General features: G+C 33.4%; 1 protein-coding gene across 4 annotated transcripts in view; it reads left to right on the top strand.

Moving 5' to 3' along the window:
* The first annotated feature begins 3,113 nt into the window (after positions 1-3,113).
* The window catches only part of LOC129952414 (uncharacterized), a 54,968-nt gene continuing 34,955 nt past the window's right edge, over positions 3,114-23,126 (top strand). Inside the window, exons 1-2 of one of the 4 annotated variants that reach the window (XM_056064982.1) lie at positions 3,114-3,482; positions 8,190-8,452. In XM_056064982.1, coding sequence (XP_055920957.1) covers positions 8,377-8,452 — 76 coding nt within the window. In that variant the 5' untranslated portion in view covers positions 3,114-3,482; positions 8,190-8,376. Of the gene's footprint in view, positions 3,729-8,189; positions 8,453-23,126 lie in introns of all 4 variants that reach the window. The other 3 variants (XM_056064983.1, XM_056064980.1, XM_056064981.1) reach the window with 3 other exon arrangements.

The raw sequence follows: 23,126 nt of genomic DNA, 5'->3' as shown, positions 1-23,126 counted from the left end.
CAAAGGCAAACTTAGATTATCTTCTTACTCCAATCCATTTTTTATTAACGTTCATTTTTCGGTTTGTCTGTTTTGGATGACGTCAGTCTGTTTTTACGTATATCTAAACTCCGAATTACTAAATTAGAGCTGAAATATTTTTTGAAAAATTTGTAAGAATATATATGTGAGTAATAGTAGTAGTAAAATGTTTTTAATATTTTTATACATTTTTGAGTTTACCTTGAAAGAAAGTTATGTGTACACGTTCATAGTTCACACTATTTTCAAATCAAATAAACTCTGTTAAGATTTGTTTACTATAGCTTATAGCCACGTAAATATAACTCGAGAGTCTGTTCCAATCAGCCCTGCAATTTCCGTTAAGGACAGCAATAATTCCAGCTTCATTTAGAGTTGCCTTTTCAAAATGTTTTATCCTGAATTCTCTTAGTACGGGGCACCTGCCTAGGAAATGTTGTATATCTTCTTGTTCTCTCATGTATTTCCCGAAACCAACAAAAATATTTTATTTTGTTAAGTATGTTGCCAAAATCCATTGGACTTAAAATTACAAAATACTTTTTTTAGTAAGTGTTCTTTAAACATAAACAGAATAAATGCAATAATTATTAAGACGATAAAATTTTCATTCTCGAGATTTTGGAGTTTTCATACTCACATCACTAAGAGAGTAAAACTGCAACGACAAAATATGATATAAGCTTACTAAACCACGGGGAATATAATGCTGAGAGAACCCAATGCTAAAGGGAGATATACCACGTTGCCCTTATCCATGGATGGCACTTGCATCAATGAGACTGAACATCTCGAAGTTCTTGATATAGTAGTAGTAGTAGTAGTGTGATTTTATTTAAAACAAAATATTGAAATACATTATGCATACTTAAACACCAAATATAGCATTGGCTTTTGCCGTCAGCCAGAAAAAAAGAGTATTATTTAGTTAACATTACATAAATTGAATAATTATAATACTTATAGTATCTTTATGTTTGTTTTTTGTTTACAAGACAAATTTTTGAAGTACCAAATTAGAGTTACATAATTAATATGGATTCACGCCTGTATTTTTAAAAAGCTTCATTTATAATTTGCATTCTATAATTATATGCTGCCTTGACGAATGAGTATAAGTTCGTCCAATTTTGGCCGTTGAGTATGTCCTTGGTTTCTTCTAAAGTCAGTAACCATTTTCCCCAGTGTGCACGTCGAATCGTTTTCAATATTGGGCATGTTCCCAAGAAGTGAAGGACATTTTCGGTCGCTCGCAGGTTGCAAAGACTGCACTCTATGCTCCCTTCAGGTCCATAAGGCTGATAGTTTAGGCGAAGCAATCCCACTCTGGTTTTGAAAATCGATGATATTAAACTAATTGAAAAGCGGTCATTGAAATAGTTGTTTTCGCCAAGGTTGTACTGCAGCAGCTTATACATATTTCGGGATTCACTCCTATGGGCCAATTCTTCAAATTCAGCAAACATTGAAACTTCAATTTTTTTCAACAGTGTAGGGAAGCTGTCTTTCCAAGATTCTAGGTTGTTTTCTAATAACTGGACCTCATGCTGGGTGCCGAGTCTTGTTAATTCTTCAAAGAATTGAGACTTTTGGGATAGAAGATGTCTTACTATCTTGTTTGGCAGTCGATGATTTGGGAGCGCTATTATTTTGGAGATATAGTACAGATGCATCTTGAGGGTGAAGACGTAGAGCGGCGCGACACCGGTCTCTAAGTGCAGCATATATGTCGGGGTATTTTCCGGGAGCCAGAATATCTTTTTTATAAAATACCTCAAAAGTTTTTCAACTTCCTCATGCTGATTTATTCCCCATACTTGATATATATACCTACCAACCCTTGTGGAACGATATCATACGCGATGTCGCCCAATTTCGGTTGTACTGTCTAGTACAGAGAATCGTTCTTTAGCCGTACTACGCGAATGTGTAATGCCTTACCACATTCTGTCTTTTTCAGTCATTCAGTTAAAACCCAAAGAGTACCAAACCAGTAAACCACCCACTCAATTTAATTGAACTTCATTTCCATTTTTTTTAATATTAGTATCTGTAAAACAAAAACATATCTCCCTGAAAACTTATGACTAAGATTCCAGGGACCTTAGAACGTCGAGAAATGTCTAAAATTTAAATTCGACAAACCGCGCTAAGGACAATATTTCGAAAAATTAAGTTTTCTTCCTATTATTTTGGCTATAAGTTTATCTAAACTCTTAAGGTACAGCATGTTTAGGATTCTTTCCAAAAAATAATCGGACTCTCTGTGATTCTTAATCAGACTAAAGTTACAATGATACATAATGAGGAGTAAAACATCTCAAAAGATGCCTTTCAGTGCAGACATAATTCGAAATAACTCCTCTGGATTTAATGGAATTAATAAAGCTTCTGTTTTGGTAATTTTTAACGAAATGAGTAGGATAAATACAACCTATCCTAAGTGCCCCAGGACGCATTGATATTTTAACGAAAAACCTTAACTTGATTCTTACTCCACTGAAAGAAAAACTCATAAAATTTGGTTCAAAGCCGCAATCGGAACATATTAGAATGTTCAAAATTAATGGAACCGTTTCCAAAAAATTAAGGAACAGTTAAAGTAACAAGTTTTTTTCTCCTTAAGCCTAAAACATTTATGTACTTACTTTGTATTTTAAATATTTTGTCGAATTCTTTTTTAGAACTTAACTTGTATTTGTCATTAAAAAAATTTGAGTCACCATTATTGTTCAATTTTCATTAATTACTGTTCTGTCAAAATTTGTTTTTTTTTTCCTAAACAAAATAATATTTAAGAATATAAGCTTTAATTCGCCATTAAAAAAAGGAGCGAACTTGCTTTCTTAATTCATAAACAAATTGTTCAATGATAAGTTTTAATGAAAGATATAATTTATTAAAACTTTCAATCCCTATTATTTACATATAAGGTTCCCGAAAAACCAGTTCTGAATATTAATAAGAAAACCTTTATCTAATGATACGGAGTGTTTATCTCCGACTAGATAACCTTAGCGTTAGCAAACTGGTCTTATAATACTACACACCATTTTATCTGTGTATTTGGTCAAATCAACAATCTTGAGAAACTGAAGTGAGAGTGACACTCGCATAGTGGCACTTTTGTCAATGATACGTTAAAATAATGAATTGTGCAGCTCCAATCCTTACAAAATATGAGTGTCAACAATGACGGATAGATGGGTATTGTTTCGTTTGTCCACCCCAGCCCCAGATTAGATAGACTGTCACTATAGCCGCAGTCAATTCGGCGTTCGTGTTACTAGCTACAACAACAACTGTAATAGACTGGATAGTAGATACCTACCTTGGGTATTGCATGCGCGTAGTGGATACTTTAGTTAGTTTTGTTTTGCGTCTTTTAGTGCTTAGATATCTAATTTTTATTCGAAACCGAAGTGAATGTAACGGCCGGTCGGGTATACCTCTATATATATGTAAATAAATGGTGATCTTGGATATTACAAAATAAATGAAAATCCGATTAAGAAATCTGTATTTCTATGTTCTAATTTGCGCATTTAGGCTTGAAAAACAGTGAAAATGAAAAATTTTAATTCGAAACCACAATTTTGAGTATATTCTTGTTGTTTGCATGTCTAAATATTTATATTTGGAACCTGTTAAATGCCGGTCGGAATAGGTAAATCATGCGTGGAAAGTAAACCCCTATATCTACATAGGTATTTTAATCGATAAAACCTCATCGACCGCAATTAATTGCCAAGGGTACAACCAAACAAGTGTATATAAAAGTGCAACACTAATTATTGGCTTTGGTCTGGTATTTTTTTTTTCAATATTATTTTATAATATGCGAAATAAATGTGTTTGTGTGTGTAGATTTAAATTAACTTTATTTTAATGAATTTCGTTTTTCGTTTTTGTTGTATCGAAAATGTCAAGTCAACCTATGTTTTATATGTAATACTTAGGTATCAGGTATACCTACCTGTTCCGATTCTATTACATTTTTAAACATCTTCATTTTTATGAGTAAAATCGTATATTATGTATATGTAGTTATGTAGGAAGCTATGAAGCTACAAGCTTTTAACCTTGAAATGATTGTTAAATTGAACGAATCAGTAAGGTGGACAAGCTTTATTTATTTACATTCCTTACTACAACTGGGTGATATGACATCAGCCGCTGTGTTTTTAATTTTGTTTAAGATATGGAAATAAAGACGATGAGTTCATTCGCCGTTAATGTATAAATTCCATTTGACATAAACAGTCAAGACAATTTAATTCTCATAAAAAAGCACAGTTTTTTTTTTTCTGGAAAATATAAATGGATTTTATTCTTAGAATACAAAATTGTTGCTTAATTATGAACATTATACAGTTTTCTTTCCTTTTGAATAAAAAACAACAATTTACTGTACCTTCTCCATGGGAACATAGCTATGCGCTTTCTATAAATACCTATTTAAATTTAAGATATTTTTCAAATGTATTTATTCGTACTTATTTTAATGTACATATGTATATATGTACATATGTAAAAAGGAATATATTAAAATTATGAAATTTTTAGATGGTGGTAGTCAGGCTCAACATTGACATCAAGTTTTAGGTAATCCGCTGTAAAATCATTTGTTTTAAGAATGGGAGGCCAATAGCTCTGAAGTAATGAGGTTAGAGAGTTTTTCTTTGAACTAGAACAGTATGGATGTGCAGGTGCATTTAAATAGGTACTACAAAACAAATAATAAAAATAGTTCTGAAAAAGAGAACTTACCGAATTGGCTACTAAAATTGTTAAGCATTTTGATATTAGAAATATCCGCTATGTTCAATTGCACAAAAAGTTCTATTGTATAAATATTTGGTGTCTTTTTGTATGTTCTCCTATTTTCAAAAAACAAGAAGTCTCCTTTCAATTGATTCAATAAAATTCACAATTGTTTTAAATAAATTTGATTGTATTTGGTTATATACTTGCTAACCTAATTAAATGTTTTTAATTTGATTTAAACAAAGTTGAAGTCGCAAGTTATCAATTGTTTCGAAGCACTGCAGGCTCTAGCACCCTTATTAGTGCACATTACCGTTGGGATATGATTTTATAATATAGGAGTCTTGTATTTTTTGTTGCCACACAAAAAAAAAACATTATTTCTACATTGTAAGCCTGAAAAGGAAGACTTGTGTTTTAATAGTAATTGAAAGTGAGCTATTGGAAATTAAAAGTGGATTGACATGTTATTTCTTCATGAAGATCGATACGCTTAAAGACTTTTGATATTTTCAATCATCATGCTATGCTTGGATCTACATTTAGTTTAACCAATTACGCCACTAGCCACTTTCAGAACATACAGTGATGGCCAAAATTAAAGCACCTTATTTTGTTTGATGTATTATTTTTTAGGTTAAAATTGTATTTAATTAATAAGTAAATTAGGTGGCGCAACAGTCCGTAGAGAACCAGGGCCTAGTGACTTACAATTCTCAGCCATTCCTGTGTGCGAGTAATTGCAGGGATGGAAGAGACCTACAGTATGCCGAATCCGAACGGCTAATTTGAGAAAGCACTTTTTCATGTTAAGAATAACTCTTGGAGAATTTGTCAATTCCTCGCAAGAGGCAGTACCCGTGAATAAAACTTTAGGTGGGACAGGCAGGGATCGAACCCAAGACCTTTGGTATTCCATCATGGCACGGGTACTACTTGTATTTATATTATTAAAAAAAGATAGCTAAGAAATCAATGTTTCAAAGCTTAAAAATGAAATTGTAACTAAGCTTAGTGGTGTATTTTCTTTATAAAAAGCCCAAAGTATTGATTTGTTTTAAAGGATATCGTGGAAAACAATATGCTCCTAAAATTCTGCACTAGTGACTATACTCGAAGGCGGTGATGACGAACAAAATTTTTTCAAACAATATATTTAAAATATGACTTATTTTAAAATGGGCTTTTGTTTTTTGCAGATACTAAGTTTTTATATATGTACATATTTCATTGATTGTGTATTGATTTTTTAACTATTAAGTTATTAGAAGAAACCTTACCTTAAATAATAGATAAAGACAAAACTTGGGTGTTGAAGTTTTGACCATCACTGTGTATGCAATCATGTCTATATAAACAAGCACATGATCATACGTTGCTTGTGAATTATGGGGCAATAACAAGAGCAACTGTAACACGAACTTTTAATACGACTGAATGAATAACTGAAACAGTTTATTGATTGCGGGTGGTAGTGTAAAGAAGCTTTTAAAGTAGTCTTTTCAAAAACAAAAAATTACACTTGATTCTTGATGCTTCAGTTTTATTTTTATTTTGAAATTTAAAACGTGAAATAATTTGTGTTTACATGTTATTGTAACGTAAGAATTAATTTTATAGTTTTTCAACTTTCTGAATGGCTTCGAATAAGGGTTTGTGTTTAAATTTTTAAAGCAAGCTTTATTCATTGTCTTAATGTCAAAGCAATGTGCAAGCTACATCCACAGATCTTGTGTCTGAAAATTGTAATGCATATTAAAAGATGTTTTTAGATCACTTGTTGAAATAATCATCTATAATATACAAATTTATGAAGTAAAAACATTTATTAAAAGACATCACATTTTGTCAACACAATATTATAAAGTTTTCGTGAACACTAGAGGGGATATGAATGTAATGATTGTTTAATCAATGACAATAATTAGGAAAGTTGTCAGTTTAAGCAAGAAGATATCGATTGCATTCGTGAAGTGTGGCTACGAAAAGAATCTCTGTACTTTGAAGTACGTATGAAATTAATAATGCCAACTTGCCATTTGTTTTTACAACTTTTGTTTATCACATATTTTTTCCTTAATTCTACCACTTAAACAACTTTTGCATAGAAACATAAAACAAACAAAGACCATAATGTTTTAAAATGAAAATCTGTCATTTGAAGACCGTCCTTGTGTGCATTTATTTTTTCAGAGCTTACCTTCTTTATAGATGCTAAGATTTCATATCAATAAATTCGTTTCGCTTCTTTTATATCTGCACTCTGCATTAAAAATTATAAAATAGAATGTACCTACATACATATCTAAAAAATGTGTCAGAAATTTTTAAAAATGTAATGTATTTATATGTACATACATATTTATTCACTTAGTTAGGTATAAGTACCAACTTTGAAAAAAATTTAAGCTAAATCGTTATTATTAACCTTATGTGTATATTAAATGCATAACAAAAATTAAGACTAAGAGCTTCTGTAGTTTTTTGTTTGAGTGGAAGGCAGCAGCGTGACGTAGATTGTAAATAATAACAAAACGAACTGTGTATTCGACTCAGTTTCCATTTTACTCAACACTAGTGAAAATATATTAGTTTTTTCTTAAAAATGAACAAGCTATTTCACAAAGAAACCAAAGAACTTTATTATTTAATTAATGTGCATAGCTATATAATTAATTATTTCACCGATACGACCGAACAAAATCCACATACCTACTCAATTTTAAAGTCTCAGCGAAAGTAGTCTTCACTGAAAGTATCTAAGCTTCTTTAAAGGCACAAAACACAATACGATGATCTAATACAATACACAAAGCAACAAAATAATTACGTCGTGCTGTGTCGTTTTCGTTGAAGTAACCATATTCGTACCAGCTATAACCATACAAACAACATGAAAAATCGCAAACTTTCAGATAGTGATCTTCCATCTTCCCGACGCGCGACGACTGCCGTCTCGAGTTATCATATTCAGCTCCATTCGATTATACTATATACATGTGTATGCATATGGATTTAAATACCTATACTTGTATAAAGCTGCATTATAAGAGTCCATCACATCAAGTACAGCTCCCACTAGATTTTTGTGTGAAATGTTATCTTAAGGCTTTTGCTTTTCTAAGCCAGTTATTTATTGATGTGAATAATAATGTCATTCGTTACTTAACTCCCTTTAGGGTGCAGTTTTTTTTCGCAAATTCACTTTAACATTCAAACTCAATCAGCCAAGCCCAGACCAGAATGTGTTTTATTCAGTTATGACATCATAACATAATTCCAATGTCAGCCCTACTCGGAATTTATAAAACAAAGTCCATAGGGGTTGAAGTTTTAAACGTTTATAAGCTCGCAGGTTGGCTTTATTTATTTTTTACATGCAAACAATGTTTATTTTAAAGTTAAAAAAATACATACATACCTATGTACGAGTATATAATTGATTTAATGGAAATAAATATGTGCGGATAATTAAACTTAAATAAAAAAAAAGACAGAATCAAAGTTAGCAAATGCGATTGACCAATCAAAACCAATTAATGCCGTTTATAAGAGTCGAGACAAGCAGCAGCGGTGGAAGCAGCAAGAATGAACAATAAATACGCAGCAACAGCATCAAATAAAAATGGAAATACGGAGGTGATATTGGGTCAAATGGAGCCATGTAAGTTTTTAAATTAAAAACTTAATATGTAGTGAAACCGTAAAATTTTGTAACACCCTAAGTAATATGTAGGTATCTATATTCAAAAGTGTCTGTATGTAGTATGTTGATATTTTCCAAAGACATTTTTTACATTAAAAGTCAAGTTTTCCTTAAAGATTAAGTACGGTAAGTTGTTTCTCCTTAATTTTTCTAAAGACAGGTGTATCCGACCTGAGCTTTTTATAAAGGGTTTTTGCAATAGGGATGGGTTTATTTTGACGGCTCGCTACGAGCATATTGTTCTTTAACTTTCTTTCAAAATATATTCTTTTAATCAGTCAGTAAAAAATGGGTTTTGTAGAAGCAACGATGCGTACGATATTAAAGGGGTACCTATGTACATGGTCGTCTTTCCAAGTCGACTATTCAACGTTTGGTTGCTAAATTAGATTCCACCGGTTTAGTGATCCAATACCCGTATGTCAATGCAAGATCTACCGAAAACATCGACAATGTGCCTAAAAACGTGCACCAGAATCCAAGTCAGTCAATTCCGCATCGTGCACAAGCACTCGTACTTCGCCTATCATCATCATTAGTGATAAGGCCCATTCTTGGATGAATGGGTGCGTGAAAAAGCAAAATTCACCGATTTGGGGCGAGATGCCAATGCCTCAACCTAATTTTACTGTTTGGCGTGGATTTTGGGCTGGACCATCACCGCCAGAGGCTATCGCTAAAGATCGATGATCACTAACTTCTTGTGGTCTGAATTGAATGATATGGAACCGAAGACATACCTGTTTTAACAGGATGGGCGCTACGTGCCACACACTCAACACACTATCGATATTCTGGCATGCGTATCTCGCGCCGAGGCGACTTGCATTGGTCACCAAAATCATGTAATTTGACCCCTTCAGACATAGGTACATGGCTATTCAATTTTAAAAACATAATGGTCATGAGAATTTCGAATGTCAGTTTTAAGTTTCACTAGCTAGCTATGTAAAATATTTAAAAGCTGTTGCTTAAATAAAAAAACGCTTAGTTTAATTGTGCATGAATGTGTGTTATAACTTTAAAATATGGATTCGGAATACAACGACTTTTTCAAGCAATAGCGAAATATGTCATTCAGTGGTAACGTGTCTCATGTATTGTAATTGGAAGCACCTGTTTCTGCACAGAAAGAAGATGCAAAATCGCAAAAACCATTTATAGTTTTTGTATGCCGAATCCGAACGTCTAGTTTGAAAAACCACTTTTCATGACAAGAATTATTTTTGAAGAATTTTTAAATTCCTCGTAAGAGGCAGTAACCACCCGTGAAAAAAAAACTTTAGACATCATGCCACGGGTACTACGATTTGGAAAATTAATTTATGCTTCAAATTGAGTTTTCGACCTATCCTATTTGTTCAAAAAGATCCAAAAGAAATAATGTTTTAATAACTAAATAAGACTCTCATTAGCTTGATGCTGTCTTAAGTTCTTTAAAAGTTTAATATGCAAAATTTGGTAAATGTTTCATTTTTTGGTAAGAACTATAAGTTTCATACGTTTTCAAATATCTAAGTTGGCAAAGAATTTGTCAAAACTATATTCATGTTCTTATATTTGTACATTTAAAACCATTATCCAGCAGCTAATTAGTAAAACTATCATAGACTGTTTTCTATTTTATAGTAAATAGTAACAAAAATAAGTATTTATATTCATCTTGCGTTGAATCTTATCAAAGCCACACAAATTGAGCAGCAAATTTGGTATTCAACGCACAAGGTTTCAATTATGTTTATTTTCTAAGGAATTCCTATTTCCTGTTAAAATTATCAAACTTTGTTTCCATATTTTCCTATTCTTTTTGGATGGTTTATGCTTTTTTTTTAAAGAAATATTAATAAATGTTGTCTTAAATCACATAGCAGATTAAAGATGTATTTAGAAAATATTTTATTTGAACAGTATACAGTTTTAGTAACATATACTTTTGTTGGAGATGTCAATTACACTCAATCGATACATTTGTAAAATTTCGTTTAATGAAACACTGTTGACCATAAATAATTAAAGTATTTTTAAGTTTTCGTAAGCGAATTTTGTCTTTCGCTAATTTTACTTTGGACAGTTCATAATGAAAACCCTTTTATATTTATACCTACATATATAAATTGAGAAACCCCACTTCGAAACTTTTTTAAGTAAAGGAATAATCGTAAAGTTTCGTTCTGTTCCTATCCTAAAAAATTTACTAGATTAGAATGAAACCTCCTACATCAACTTAAATAAGTATAATGCTTTTCTTAAAGTTAAAATGTCATTAGTAAACTAAAAAAAAATTCCAGACGTTCCCGTCCTAATGATCAAAATTACTGAATAGGCCCTTTGCCTTACTAGACCTACGAAATTCTAAAATTCAAAATTATTTTCTATTATTTGTATTCATTCTTTTTAACAGCGAAAATTTTGAACTGTTTTTATTTTGTATGCTTTGCAACATTTAATTTGAAGCATTAGCAGTTAGCACAGATTGAATGAGACGTGTCCACCTATAAGAAGAACTATATCGACACATGCAATATTTAACTCCAAAACAAGGCACTGGGTCGACACAAGTTTCAAAATAACAAGCAAACCAATTTATCGTCTTCTCGTCGTCTTCTTCTGAAATCAACTTCGTTTTTGGAACACATAAATTAGCAACTCTATCACGTATCGAACTTAAATTTTGTTTCGCTTGGATCATGTAGCAATTGAATTTCTATTGATGCATATACGAGTATGTATGTATAGATATGTACTTGTACATAGAAATCAATATAGTACTTGCAATATGTACAGGGAGTCCCAAAGTTACCGCTGCAATAAGAAAATTACATTAATTTAAAATTGAAAACAATTTTCTTGATTTCTTGGATTTAAAACAGTTTCTTATGATTTTAGAGCTCCCATTTTTATATACAATAACTATAAATAACAGAGCCACCAATTATAGTTTTTGAACAAAAACTAACTACTGCTTTTTTGAATAAATCACTAGAATCATTTCTCAAAGAATCGGACAAAAATTAGCTGATAAGAATTTTCGACGACTTGCAATGAGAAAATTGATAAGAGAGATTTCGAAAAATTTACACGAACATTTTAACTTGACTCAAAATTCATAACTTCACGAAATTGATAAAATTTTCCTTCACATAAGAAATTAAAGAGTTAAAATTATTGGTAAATGTTTGTATAACATTTTGGTTCTTTTAACTATTATTTTACTAAAAACAATGTAAACTTTAAGTAAATGGTCTGTTGGTGAATATTTACACAAATGTTTTATTAACTTTCCATAGGAAGTAATTGTAATGGGTCCGATTTCTCAAATTGCAAATTAGCAAAATGATTTTATCTTCAAAACAATTTTATGCCACTAAAAATAACGTCGGATAAGATTTTGAGAAAAATCAAATAGAAACAAAAAAAACTAATAAACATTATTAAACATTTTCAAAACCGTGAGATATTGGTTTTAAACTACTTTTATCTTTTTAAAAATATTGTTGTCAACATTTAGTAAAGTTTTGATTTCATAGAAAATATCAGTTATCAGTTGTTTTTTTATAAAAGTCCAACAGTCCGTTTAAAAAAAAAAAATTAGTTTCAAGAAATAGTACGCAAATTTGGTAAAAATTGATATTGGGTTCTTGATATCTCTCAAATTAATTTCATTCATCCAATTTGTAAAACGGTACTTAAATTGGTAAACATTTGTTTTCGACTAAAAATCTCATTAACAAAACTAGATTTTCAAGCTAAACTATTTCTTTGTATGAAAAATATTGTTGGTAATTTAAAAATTTTAAGAATAATTCAACTGACAACTTTCTTAACTCAACACGAAAACATACAAACTTTTAAGAAAGACAAATGGACAGACGGGATGGTAAGTTATCAGTGTGGGTTGCATCCCAGCCTCTTTTTGATATTAAAATTAGCATTGCATTTCTCTGCTAAAGAAGTACTCAACGTTTGAGACAACAGGGGATCTATTTAGTTGTGCTACTCCCAAGATTTGAAAATAAAAACACTCTACTGAAGCGCCTTGCGATATAACAAACAGCTTTCTTAATTTAAATGCATAAGATTTAGTTTTAATCTGGGAATGCAAATAAATAAAATATCTATTCGATTTTGGAAAATGTCAATTTCAAAAAAAAAAGGACTTTAACTATTTTTTAGCATCATAGCTTAAGATCATTTCTTAACATGAACTCTGGTACCAACACATTAAGTTTGTAAAAATATTTTTTATAAAGAGCTTTCATTTTTAAACACATTCTTTGGGTAGCTTCTACACTCAAAGCAGTATTTTTGACATTTAACAAGTAACAACAACGCAATTACTAACAATTTAAAGATACATGCTTTTACAATGCGATGTTAAGAATTGAAACGTCCTTGTCGATCTTTGGAGTTGGAGATTCACAAACGACATTATATTGCAGCTTTGCTGAAGATTTAGGTTTTAAGCAAATAAATTTTTCATATGAAGAGTTTTGAAAAAATATGCAATCAACACTATAATTTATAGCTGTTTTCTGTATGTAGTGATATATACGAAAAGTCAATTCAATATAGTAGTATCTTGGTATGGCCACCAATATTTGTATAGGTTGAAGCAATTTTGAAACTGTTTTTTGTATCGGTATCACTTCATAATGTATACTATTATCTTTAGTTAAAGTCATAAGCGTTGCTGGTTCAATTTTTGTAAAAGTCCTTCTTCGCATATTTTGATGTTTTCATCTGTAAAACTTAATTAATTTGGAGTCGATACTTCTGCTGGTTCTTGAGATAAGCAGACAAAAAGATGTATTAAAAACGTATACGTACACAACAACGCAAAAACATCTATCGAAGTTTCACTGATTTTGATTTGACAAATTGGACCCATTGCAATAAATTCCTATGTTACGTTAACAAAAAATAAATCCAAGGACAACTCAAAACAATCTGTACTAGATTTAAAATATAAGGAATAGGACACGGCAATCTTAGCTGGTTTATGAAACCTCTTTGCCCTGAATACCATTCAAGCCAAGAACCAAATTTGCAACACTTACTAAGAGATTCGATGATATATGCACCTTACCAAATTTCACCTCCGTAGCTAAGAGTTTCTGAGAATACAGCACTTCAAAAAAAAAATCGAAGAATATTAAAATTTCGCACAATGGCAGGGTTAGAGTTATGGTGCAAGAAAAGAAAAAAAAATGAAAAACTGTGATTTTCGCTTTAGAGGGCGTTGGTATCCACCCACAAAAACATAAAACTCATTAGTTAAAAATACCACTTCTAAGTGCCGTAGAATAATAAAAGACAGTACAGTTATAGGTGTAGAACTGTAGATACATAATGAAAACACAAAGAACAATCTAATAACAAAAATTAAGCACTTTGGAGCGTTTTATGAAGGCAGGATTCGAGAGAACGATTTTTATAAAAATCGGTGTTACTGCTATGCTACTCAGAAACATAAACATTATTAAATCTAGGTCTTAGGTCCACAAGAATTGTTCAAAAGATTTCTTAGATTATAATAAAAGGGCCAAAGAGCTAACTATAAAACTTAGCCATGACATCGTTTATGAATTAAAGCCAGTGAAAACTAAATTCAATGTAACATTTGTATATTATATCGCGAACAGTTTCCTATGTACCTGGCATACGTAATCACAATACATAAAAGCCAAGAATTTAGTCTTGAAATGCTTTTATTCAAATTTGGCCATCCTTATTCTGTTGCCGGCAAGCGTATTCTTGTCCAGAGTAAAAACTATTATATCTAATGAACTATGAATCAAGTGAAATAACGGCAAAAAAAAAAAACTGGATGCAATAGACTGAGAAGACTTTATAGACCTGATTTACCCTCATTTTAATTTAAAACAAAAATGTATTTAAAACATCCGACCGAGAGTTGGCCACGCGAACTTCAGTTTTTAAAGGACAAGGAACATTTTCGTGTCAGATAAAGAAAACACGATTAAAGCAGAAGTCAGATTGACCAACAAAACAAAGAAACGACACAAGAAAAATAATTAAATTTTATTAACAGATATAACCCAAGTCGGCTTCATTTTTAATTTATAATTTTTCCATCAGGCAAATATAACTTTGCAAAAAGCAATAAAATCACAACAAAAACAATTTTTTAGAATTCATTACATTTTGCGTTAGACTATTATTATTACTCAGGTTTTTGTATACAGAATAAGTTGGCTTCTTTTTCAACATTTATGTTTTGTTGTGATTATTATAAATTGGGCAATCAGAAAGAAAGCAAATATATGTTCATATGTATGTACATTTAAATAAGTAGAATAATACTTACTTACTTACTTAAGGTGGCGCTACAGTCCGGGGCGGACCTGGGCCTCAACCAACAAGCGTCTCCAGCCAGCTCGGTCCCTAGCTAGCTGTCTCCAGTTTCGCACGCCAAGTTGGTTGAGTTCCTCTCCCACCTGGGTGCGCCACCTGAGTCGCGGTCTTCCTCTACTGCGCCGTCCCTCGGGATTGGATTCGAAGACCTTCCGGGCTGGAGCGTTGATGTCCATCCGCTCTACATGACCTAGCCATCTAAGCCGTTGGACTTTGATTCTGCTAACTAGGTCAGTGTCGCTGTACAGCCCGTACAGCTCGTCGTTATATCTTCTAATCCATTCTCCATCTATGCGTACGGGACCAAAAATCGCCCGAAGATTTTTTCTCTCGAAGCATCCTAAGACGCTCTCATCTTTCTTTGACAGGGTCCAGGCCTCAGCGCCATAAATGAGAACCGGGATGATGAGTGTCTTATAGATGGTGATTTTACATGCTCGAGAGAGGACTTTACTTCTCAATTTCCTTCTAAGTCCAAAGAAGCAGCGATTTGCAAGAGTTATTCTTCGTTTGATTTCAGCGCTGGTGTCGTTGTCGGCATTAATAGCGGTGCCTAGGTAGACAAAGTCCTTAACTACCTCAAAGTTATAGCTGTCCATGGTGACATTTTGTCCAAGACGTCTTCGTTCAGTGTCCTTTTTTGATGACAGCATATACTTGGTCTTGCCCTCATTGACCACTAAACCCATCTTCTTCGCTTCCGTCGCAATGCTCAAAAACGCTCCACTGATATCACGCTTTGATCTTCCAATTATGTTAATATCATCTGCGTATCCGAGTAATTGGATGGATCTTTGGAAGATTGTGCCTCTAGTGTTGACGGTTGAGTTTTGCACAATTCTTTCCAGAACGATGTTGAAGAAGTCGCATGACAGTGCATCGCCTTGTCTAAAACCTTTTTTGACATCAAATGCATTGGGAAGATCTTTTCCGACCTTGATAGAGCAGCGTGCATTCTCCATCGTCATTCTGCACAAACGGATAAGTTTGACAGGGATGCCAAAACTAGACATTGCTCGGTAGAGCTCTTCCCTATAGATGCTGTCATACGCGGCTTTAAAATCGATAAAGAGATGGTGGGTATCGATTTGAAGCTCCTGGGTTTTTTCCAAGATCTGCCGTAGTGTGAATATTTGGTCGATAGTGGACTTTACTGGTCTGAAGCCACACTGATAAGGACCAATCAGGTTGATGACGAATGGCTTCAGACGTTCACATAATACGGCAGAGAGGATCTTATACGCAATGTTAAGGAGACTGATGCCTCTGTAGTTGGCACAGTTTAGAGGGTCTCCTTTCTTATGTATCGGGCACACTATGCTGAGATTCCACTCATCGGGCATGCTTTCTTCCGACCAAATTTTGCAGATGAGTTGGTGCATGCTTCCTACCAAGTCATCGCCTGCTGCTTTGAATAGTTCGGCGGTGATGCCGTCAGCTCCAGCAGCTTTGTTTGACTTAAGTTTAGATATAGCTATCTTCACTTCGTCAAGATCGGGTAGGCGGAATTGTTGATCTGCGTCGCCGAGGTTGAGTGGTTCTATCTTCTTACAGCGGAATTCGGTTCGTCATCGCCGTTATATAATTTGGAGAAGTGATCTTTCCATATTCTCAGCATCGACTGTGGTTCTACTACGATGTTCCCTTGATCGTCTTTACAGGCTTCGGTTCGTGGCTGGTACCCTTGGGAGGTTTTTTTTACCTTTTGGTAAAATTTACGAACCTCATTCCTGTTGTGACATCCGTCTATCTCCTCGATCGCGCGCTTCTCATGCTCTCTTTTTTTCCGTCTAAGAAGCCGGTGTTCCTCTCTCCTCTTCTGCTCGTAGAGCTCGCGAGCAGCTCTCGTCCTTTTGTGCAGCGCCGTTTTGTATGCCTCTTGTTTCGCTGCGTGAGCTTGCCGGCATTCGTCGTCAAACCAGGGGTTTCGCTGTGGTGGCCGTGTGAAACCTAGCACTTCAGAGGCGGCATCTCTGATGGCTGCAAGGCAATGTTGCCACTGGTTTTCAATGCTTAATGCAGGAAGCATAGGACTCCTTAGGAGGTTATTAGAGACTCGATCGGAAAAGGACATGGCAGTCTCTTGCGATTGTAGCCGTCTAACGTCGAATCTTCTCACAGTACTTCCTTGTTTTGGCTTGGATCGGGATATCCGTAGCCGTACCTTGGCTACAACGAGGTAGTGGTCCGAGTCAATGTTGGCCTCTCGGAATGTTCGGATATCCTGGATACTGGAGAAGTGTCGTGCGTCGATCGCAATGTGGTCAATCTGGTTGACGGTTGATTGATCAGGAGATTTCCATGTCCCCTTGTGGATATTAAGATGCGTGAACTGCGTACTAGCTACCAGAACGTCTCGCCCCGCAGCGAAATCGACCTGCCTGAATCCGTTGTCGGAGGTAGTGTCGTGCAGGCTGTATCTCCCGATTATGCCACCAAATATGTCTTCTCTTCCTAGCTTGGCATTAAAATCTCCTAAGAAAATTTTAATGTCATAGCCAGGGCACTGCTCATATGTCTTGTCCAAGAGCTCGAAGAACATATCTTTGGTGTCTTCATCTTTCTCCTCTGTTGGGGCATGCGCGCATATTAGGCTTATGTTGGCGAATTTAGCCTTGATGCGGATTGTTGTAATGCGCTCGCTCACACTGTTGAAACTCAAGACTTTTTGCCTGAGCCTAGTTCCAACAACAAATCCACACCCAAATAGACGCTGTCTTTGTTCTCGGTAGCAGTCGCCGTAGTAGATATCGCAGTCTTTTAGTTTGCGTTTACCCGGTCCATCCCATCGCACTTCTTGGATGGCTGTAATATCTGCCTTGCAGCAGTTTAGGGCTTCCGCTAATTGTTCGGCTGCACGTGGTCTGTTAAGGGACCTAACATTCCACGTACATATCCGAAGTTCGTTGTCCTTATTTAGTTTGCGTGGGTTGTCAACAGTGAATCCGTCCGTATCCGAGGCTTGTTGTTGCTTCGAAACTATGATGAAACTATGAGAAGCCCTATAAGGTGTTCACTAAGTAGTTCGACCTTACTGGAACTGTAGACGCCACCGTTGATTCTATCTCGAGAATTCGTCCGCTGCCGCCTGGATAAGGAGAGGTGCCTTAGTGGAAACACCTCCCCCCCTCTCTCGTTTGCTGCCCCCAACAACTTTCCACTGGGGTTGGAACCCAATCTCCAGTTGAGGTACTAGGCACCCGATGTTCACCGCGGGGAGGTGAGAGTAGGAGTTGATAGACAGAGGTAGGTTTTAAGAAAAACATGTGGACGCTTGTGTCCTTTTGAATGCACATGTCTACCATTTGAACATCAAGTAGAATAATAATAAACAAAAATAATTCCGAATCATATTACATTTCGTATAAGAATATTTAAAACATCGGCGAGCAAACCTTATTAACAAAAAAAAGTTGTGGAAAAACGCATCAGCGATTGCAGATTTTCTTACTTTTTTTAAGCTACTCGATTGTCAAAAATTTAACAATCTATTTCTTTTCGTACAGTTGTAAAATCTATAAATAATTTGTTTCCATCAGACGCTACTTTTGTTTGTTGATTCGATCAAAACAAGAGAGTTTTGTTTAATCAATAAGTGAAAAGATTGTTTTTTTATAAAACACTCTCATAGAATGCAAAACATTCAACAGTTGTGCAGTACCTAGACACATATTTTTATGCCAAAATCTATGTTGGGCACTTTAAAGTTGAAGGGCAAATAAAATTAAATTTGCATAATTCTATTTTAAGGTTTTTAAATTAAAATAGAATGCAAATAAACCGAGCAGATGCGACATTATAACGTTAAAACATCGTCTATAATTTGTAAGTAGAAACAAAACATAAAATATAAATTATTTTAAAAAAATTGTGTTTTAATATTGTTTGCTTTAAAAGCGCACAAACATATTTGCTTAAAGTTGGCATGAGATATTCAAATATGACTATATTTGTATGGCTTCAAGTGGTAAGAACACAAATTGAATATGTTTTTATATTAAAAATTTAAAATGATGTAGGTACCTAAAACGCACGATGTGATTTAAAAATGAACAAGGACGTTCCGGCCTTATTCAGACGGACAGAATCATTTTAGCAAACTGAAAAAAAAAAACTGAATTAAATATTATAAACTCCTTTTAGTGAGCTCAAACAAATATTAAGTAAGTATTCATCTCACAGTTTTTTCCGAATTATCATTAACGTACAAAAAATTTAGACATATTATGAATATGTTTCAGCGAGAATTTTTAATAAATAAGTAACGACTAGTAATAGTTATTCACACAGAAAGAGTGAACATTTCGTTTCTGTAGTTAGGCAAAGTGTAATTTTCCATACAAAACCTATCCTCTAAGTCGAACTCCTCTAAGTCAAAATTTGTAAATTATGGGCAGAAGAATATTGAATACATAAGATCTTTTCACGAAGATTTTGGCGATCACATTACTATTATTACTATTTCCTCGATATTGTCTAAAAGAAAAAAATTAAGAACTCGGTAAGATCAGGGGCGTCTTTTGACTTATGGGGGCACTGGGCCCAATAGGATTTGGGGGCCAAAGAAAGTAGGTATAATATATTATATTTCTTTATATTTGCTTTGGTTTGGTTTCTTTTTTAGATATATGTATATGTATGTATAAAATATTATTGAAGTCATACTTTTCTGAATTTGAGTTGCAAAATCATGAATTAAGTCATCAAATTCAATTTCCTGCAGTAATTCATTTTCAATTGATAAAATTGACAAGCTGTTTATCTTGTAGCATTGTGCTTCGAAGTTCATTTTTTATCAGGTTCAATTTCGCAATTGGATCGTATTTTTATTTGCAAAGTAATAGTGTCAATCATTGGAAAAAAGTTGATGTTTTAAACTTTTCTTTTCCAATTAAGCGGACGAATGGTACAGGACTATCAAAGTATTTGGCACGCGAACTTCATACTATTTTTCGTTGCATCAAGTCTTTATAATAAGCATCCGGATTCTGAATTTTGGCACACGCTTCAAATTTATCCCTTAGATAATTTATGAAAGAACATAGTGAACAAAGCAAATTGGTACCAACGTCAATCGTTATTATTTTTCTTTGAATGCTCTTACTGGTTTTATATGAATTCTTTCTAATATTGTGCTCCAAATTTCTGTTAAGATGAGGAACTCCAGTTTTGACATTTTCTTAGACAGGCTGTGTCTGGAGCTTGCTCTGGATCTCTAGAGATAGATGTCAATGATAGCAGACTATCTTGTTTCAGAAAGGCTTTTAAGAACTCTATGTGAACCTAAACATTCATTCAATTTATATCAGCGATGTGTAGAAGCAGAAAAAAAGTTGCATATTTTTTGAACCACTTGAAAGAGACTTGTTGCCTCCTGCAAACAACCAGCCGCATGAAGGCTGGGATGTGCTGCACAAGGTACAAAGGTAGCAAATTCGCACTTCTCCTTTAATCTTGCTTGCAAACCAGAACAATTTTCCGACATATTAGACGCATTATCATAGCTTTGTCCAATTTTCTATTGAAATATCATGATTTTCCAGAATTTTCACAATTGTGTCAGCCAAATATTCAGACTTTTGCTCTTGAATAGGTATACATTTTAAGAACATGTGAGGACTTTGTGATTGTTTATGGACTGAGTTGAAAAGCCAACATGTGTGCAGAACTGTAGAGTAGAACGAAAGCAGTGTTGTTAAAATAAAGATTAATGTTGATAGAAGTTTAAGATGTTGAGGATGGGAATTTCAACGGAACGTAGAGTAAAATGAAACTTGTTTTTCTGTTACTGTCTGCTAACCTTATTTCGTTTTCTATATAATTCTTGTATATATTCATTCACTTTCAGTTTTTGGATTTGGGGGCTAAATAATTGCGGGGCCCTGGGCCCATGCCTAAAAGCGCCACTGGGCAAGATTGCACTAATATTTTTAGTCACCTTAAATGGAACAAAATTTTGTGAGTATGAAAGTGTTGACAAAAATATTTTCAAATAGTACGAAAGTGTACGTGACAATAGTTTATCTGTAAGTGGCCCAATCTTGAAAAAAAGGCTGAAATTAAGAGAAAAGTTAGGTTTTCCTAATTTCAAGGCAAGTGATGGTTGGCTAACCAAATTTAAAACCAGGCATGGTATCATTTGCAAAGTTTTGTCCGATAAAGTGCGTCTGTTGATAATAAAAAAAACCAATGAATGGAAAAACTTAAGCTCTTATTCATCGGTTAGAATAAAAATTCTCGGTTAAAAAAAATGAAATGAATGAATAAATAAAATAAATTAGGTGGCGCAACAGTCCGTACAGAACCAGGGCTTAGTAACTTACAACTCTTGACCATTCCTGTGGCGAGAAATGTTATCAGGGATGGAGAAGACCTACAGTTTTAAGCCGAACCCGAACGGCTTATTTGAGAAATCATTTTTTCATGACAAGAATTATTCTTGGAGAATTTTGCCAATTCCTCGCAAGAGACAGTACCCCTGAAAAAACTATATTTGGCACAGGGAGGGATCGAGAACTCAAGACCTCTCGCATGACAGTCCAACGCACTTACCATCATGCCCCACGGGTAAGCGAATGAATACTACAGCCAATTTGATATATCAATCAAAAATTACTAATTTTGTTTAAAAATTTGGTTGAAACAATAATGAACCACAGTAAGGAATTAGGGATTCATGGAAGTAATAAGCTTTTGTTTATTTATTTATTGATTGTTGATGATAATCTTACTAACTCTAATTTAAAAAAAAAAACTCGCTCTAACTCGAACTTATTATTACATCCCCTGAAAGTTTGACTTGTTTCGACTGTATTTATTTTCTTAGATTGATTCCAATGATGAAACTTAACTGCCCAATTAAGAAGACTTATGTTCCACTTGTTTAAAGAAGTCTTCAAAACAAAACTTGGAACTTTGTCTTCCACTTAAGTGCCACTTCTATCCCATATTTTGCGATAAGTTTTTAGAAATTGATATACATTTGTACTCTACCCACGTTTAACTTCTAAATTTTGCTACCTTTATTTTCAGTTGAAAACAAGCTATACTTGACACATTTTTACATTATAATGCTTTAGTCTCCCACATTATTTAAAGCAATCGAATGATGAAGTAGGCTTAACATTTTTTATAAAAAACAAGTACAATAAAATCAGATCTATTATGCATCCAGGAATAATTTAACATACTCTTACAATCATTTTCTTCAATAACTATAATATCTTGTTGAAAATGCTTTAAATGTATCTTTTTAGACTATGTTCATTGCTTGGAAAGTTACAACAACAAAAAAAAACTTATTTAACTGAATAATCGTCATTGAAATATGGAGTTGCAAGATGGAGATGTTTTATGTTTATTCTTAATTGAAAAAAATTAAATGCGCACAAGCGAAATCGAAATTTTGATTGAATTGTTAATGAATAGGAGCTAGCGTATGTATGGGTATGCAATATGTTCTTCACATTGTACATACAGTGATCCAAAAAATAATAGACACGATCTTCGCCTGCAACTTGTATTCTAATTTAAAGTGTATCGGTATAAGAATACAAAAAAACTAATTAATTTTGTATGGCTTAACTGGAAAATACCATATTAAATTGGTAAAAAAAAAGACAATAATTATAAAAATAACAGAAATATTTAACACTATTTTTCCCTGAAAAATTAATAGAAACGATTAAAGAACAGTGTTGTTTTTTTAAAAGAGTTATTTAATGGTTAAAATTGTTGTTATTCTTTCTTGTTTTATTTATAATTATTTTAAAATAAAAAAAATCATCATATCCCTTCTAATAAGTGTATTGCATTATTCAGATAATATTTTTTCCACTACTTAAAGAGGCTCTCCGGATCATTATCTTGCGTAAACTCACATTTAACTGGCTTATCCTCTTCGACAAAAGCTATAATTTCTTAGTTTAAAGTACGGATTTACCCAGCTACAGATTCTGGAAATATAAACCTAAAATCTTAGTGCTTCCACTAAATAACATATCATATAGATCACTCCAATTTGAACGGCGGGCGGAAGTATTACATTGCAAAATTTGAAAAAAGTGCGTTCATTAAAATTTAAAAAGCATTAAAAGAAGATAATGTTTTTTTTTGTTTTTAAATCACACTGGGAATTCATCAAAATACTGTATATTTTTTCGTTTCCACAGTTTTTTTCGCCCTTGAACCTTAAATTATGCACTGTGGACAGTTTTTTGTTTATAACACTTTAGGATCTATAGTGCTTTTTCTGTTG

The sequence above is a fragment of the Eupeodes corollae genome, chromosome 3 (genome assembly GCF_945859685.1).
Source record: "Eupeodes corollae chromosome 3, idEupCoro1.1, whole genome shotgun sequence".
Taxonomy (NCBI): domain Eukaryota; kingdom Metazoa; phylum Arthropoda; class Insecta; order Diptera; family Syrphidae; genus Eupeodes; species Eupeodes corollae.
This window is presented reverse-complemented; position numbering and strand designations above follow the sequence as displayed.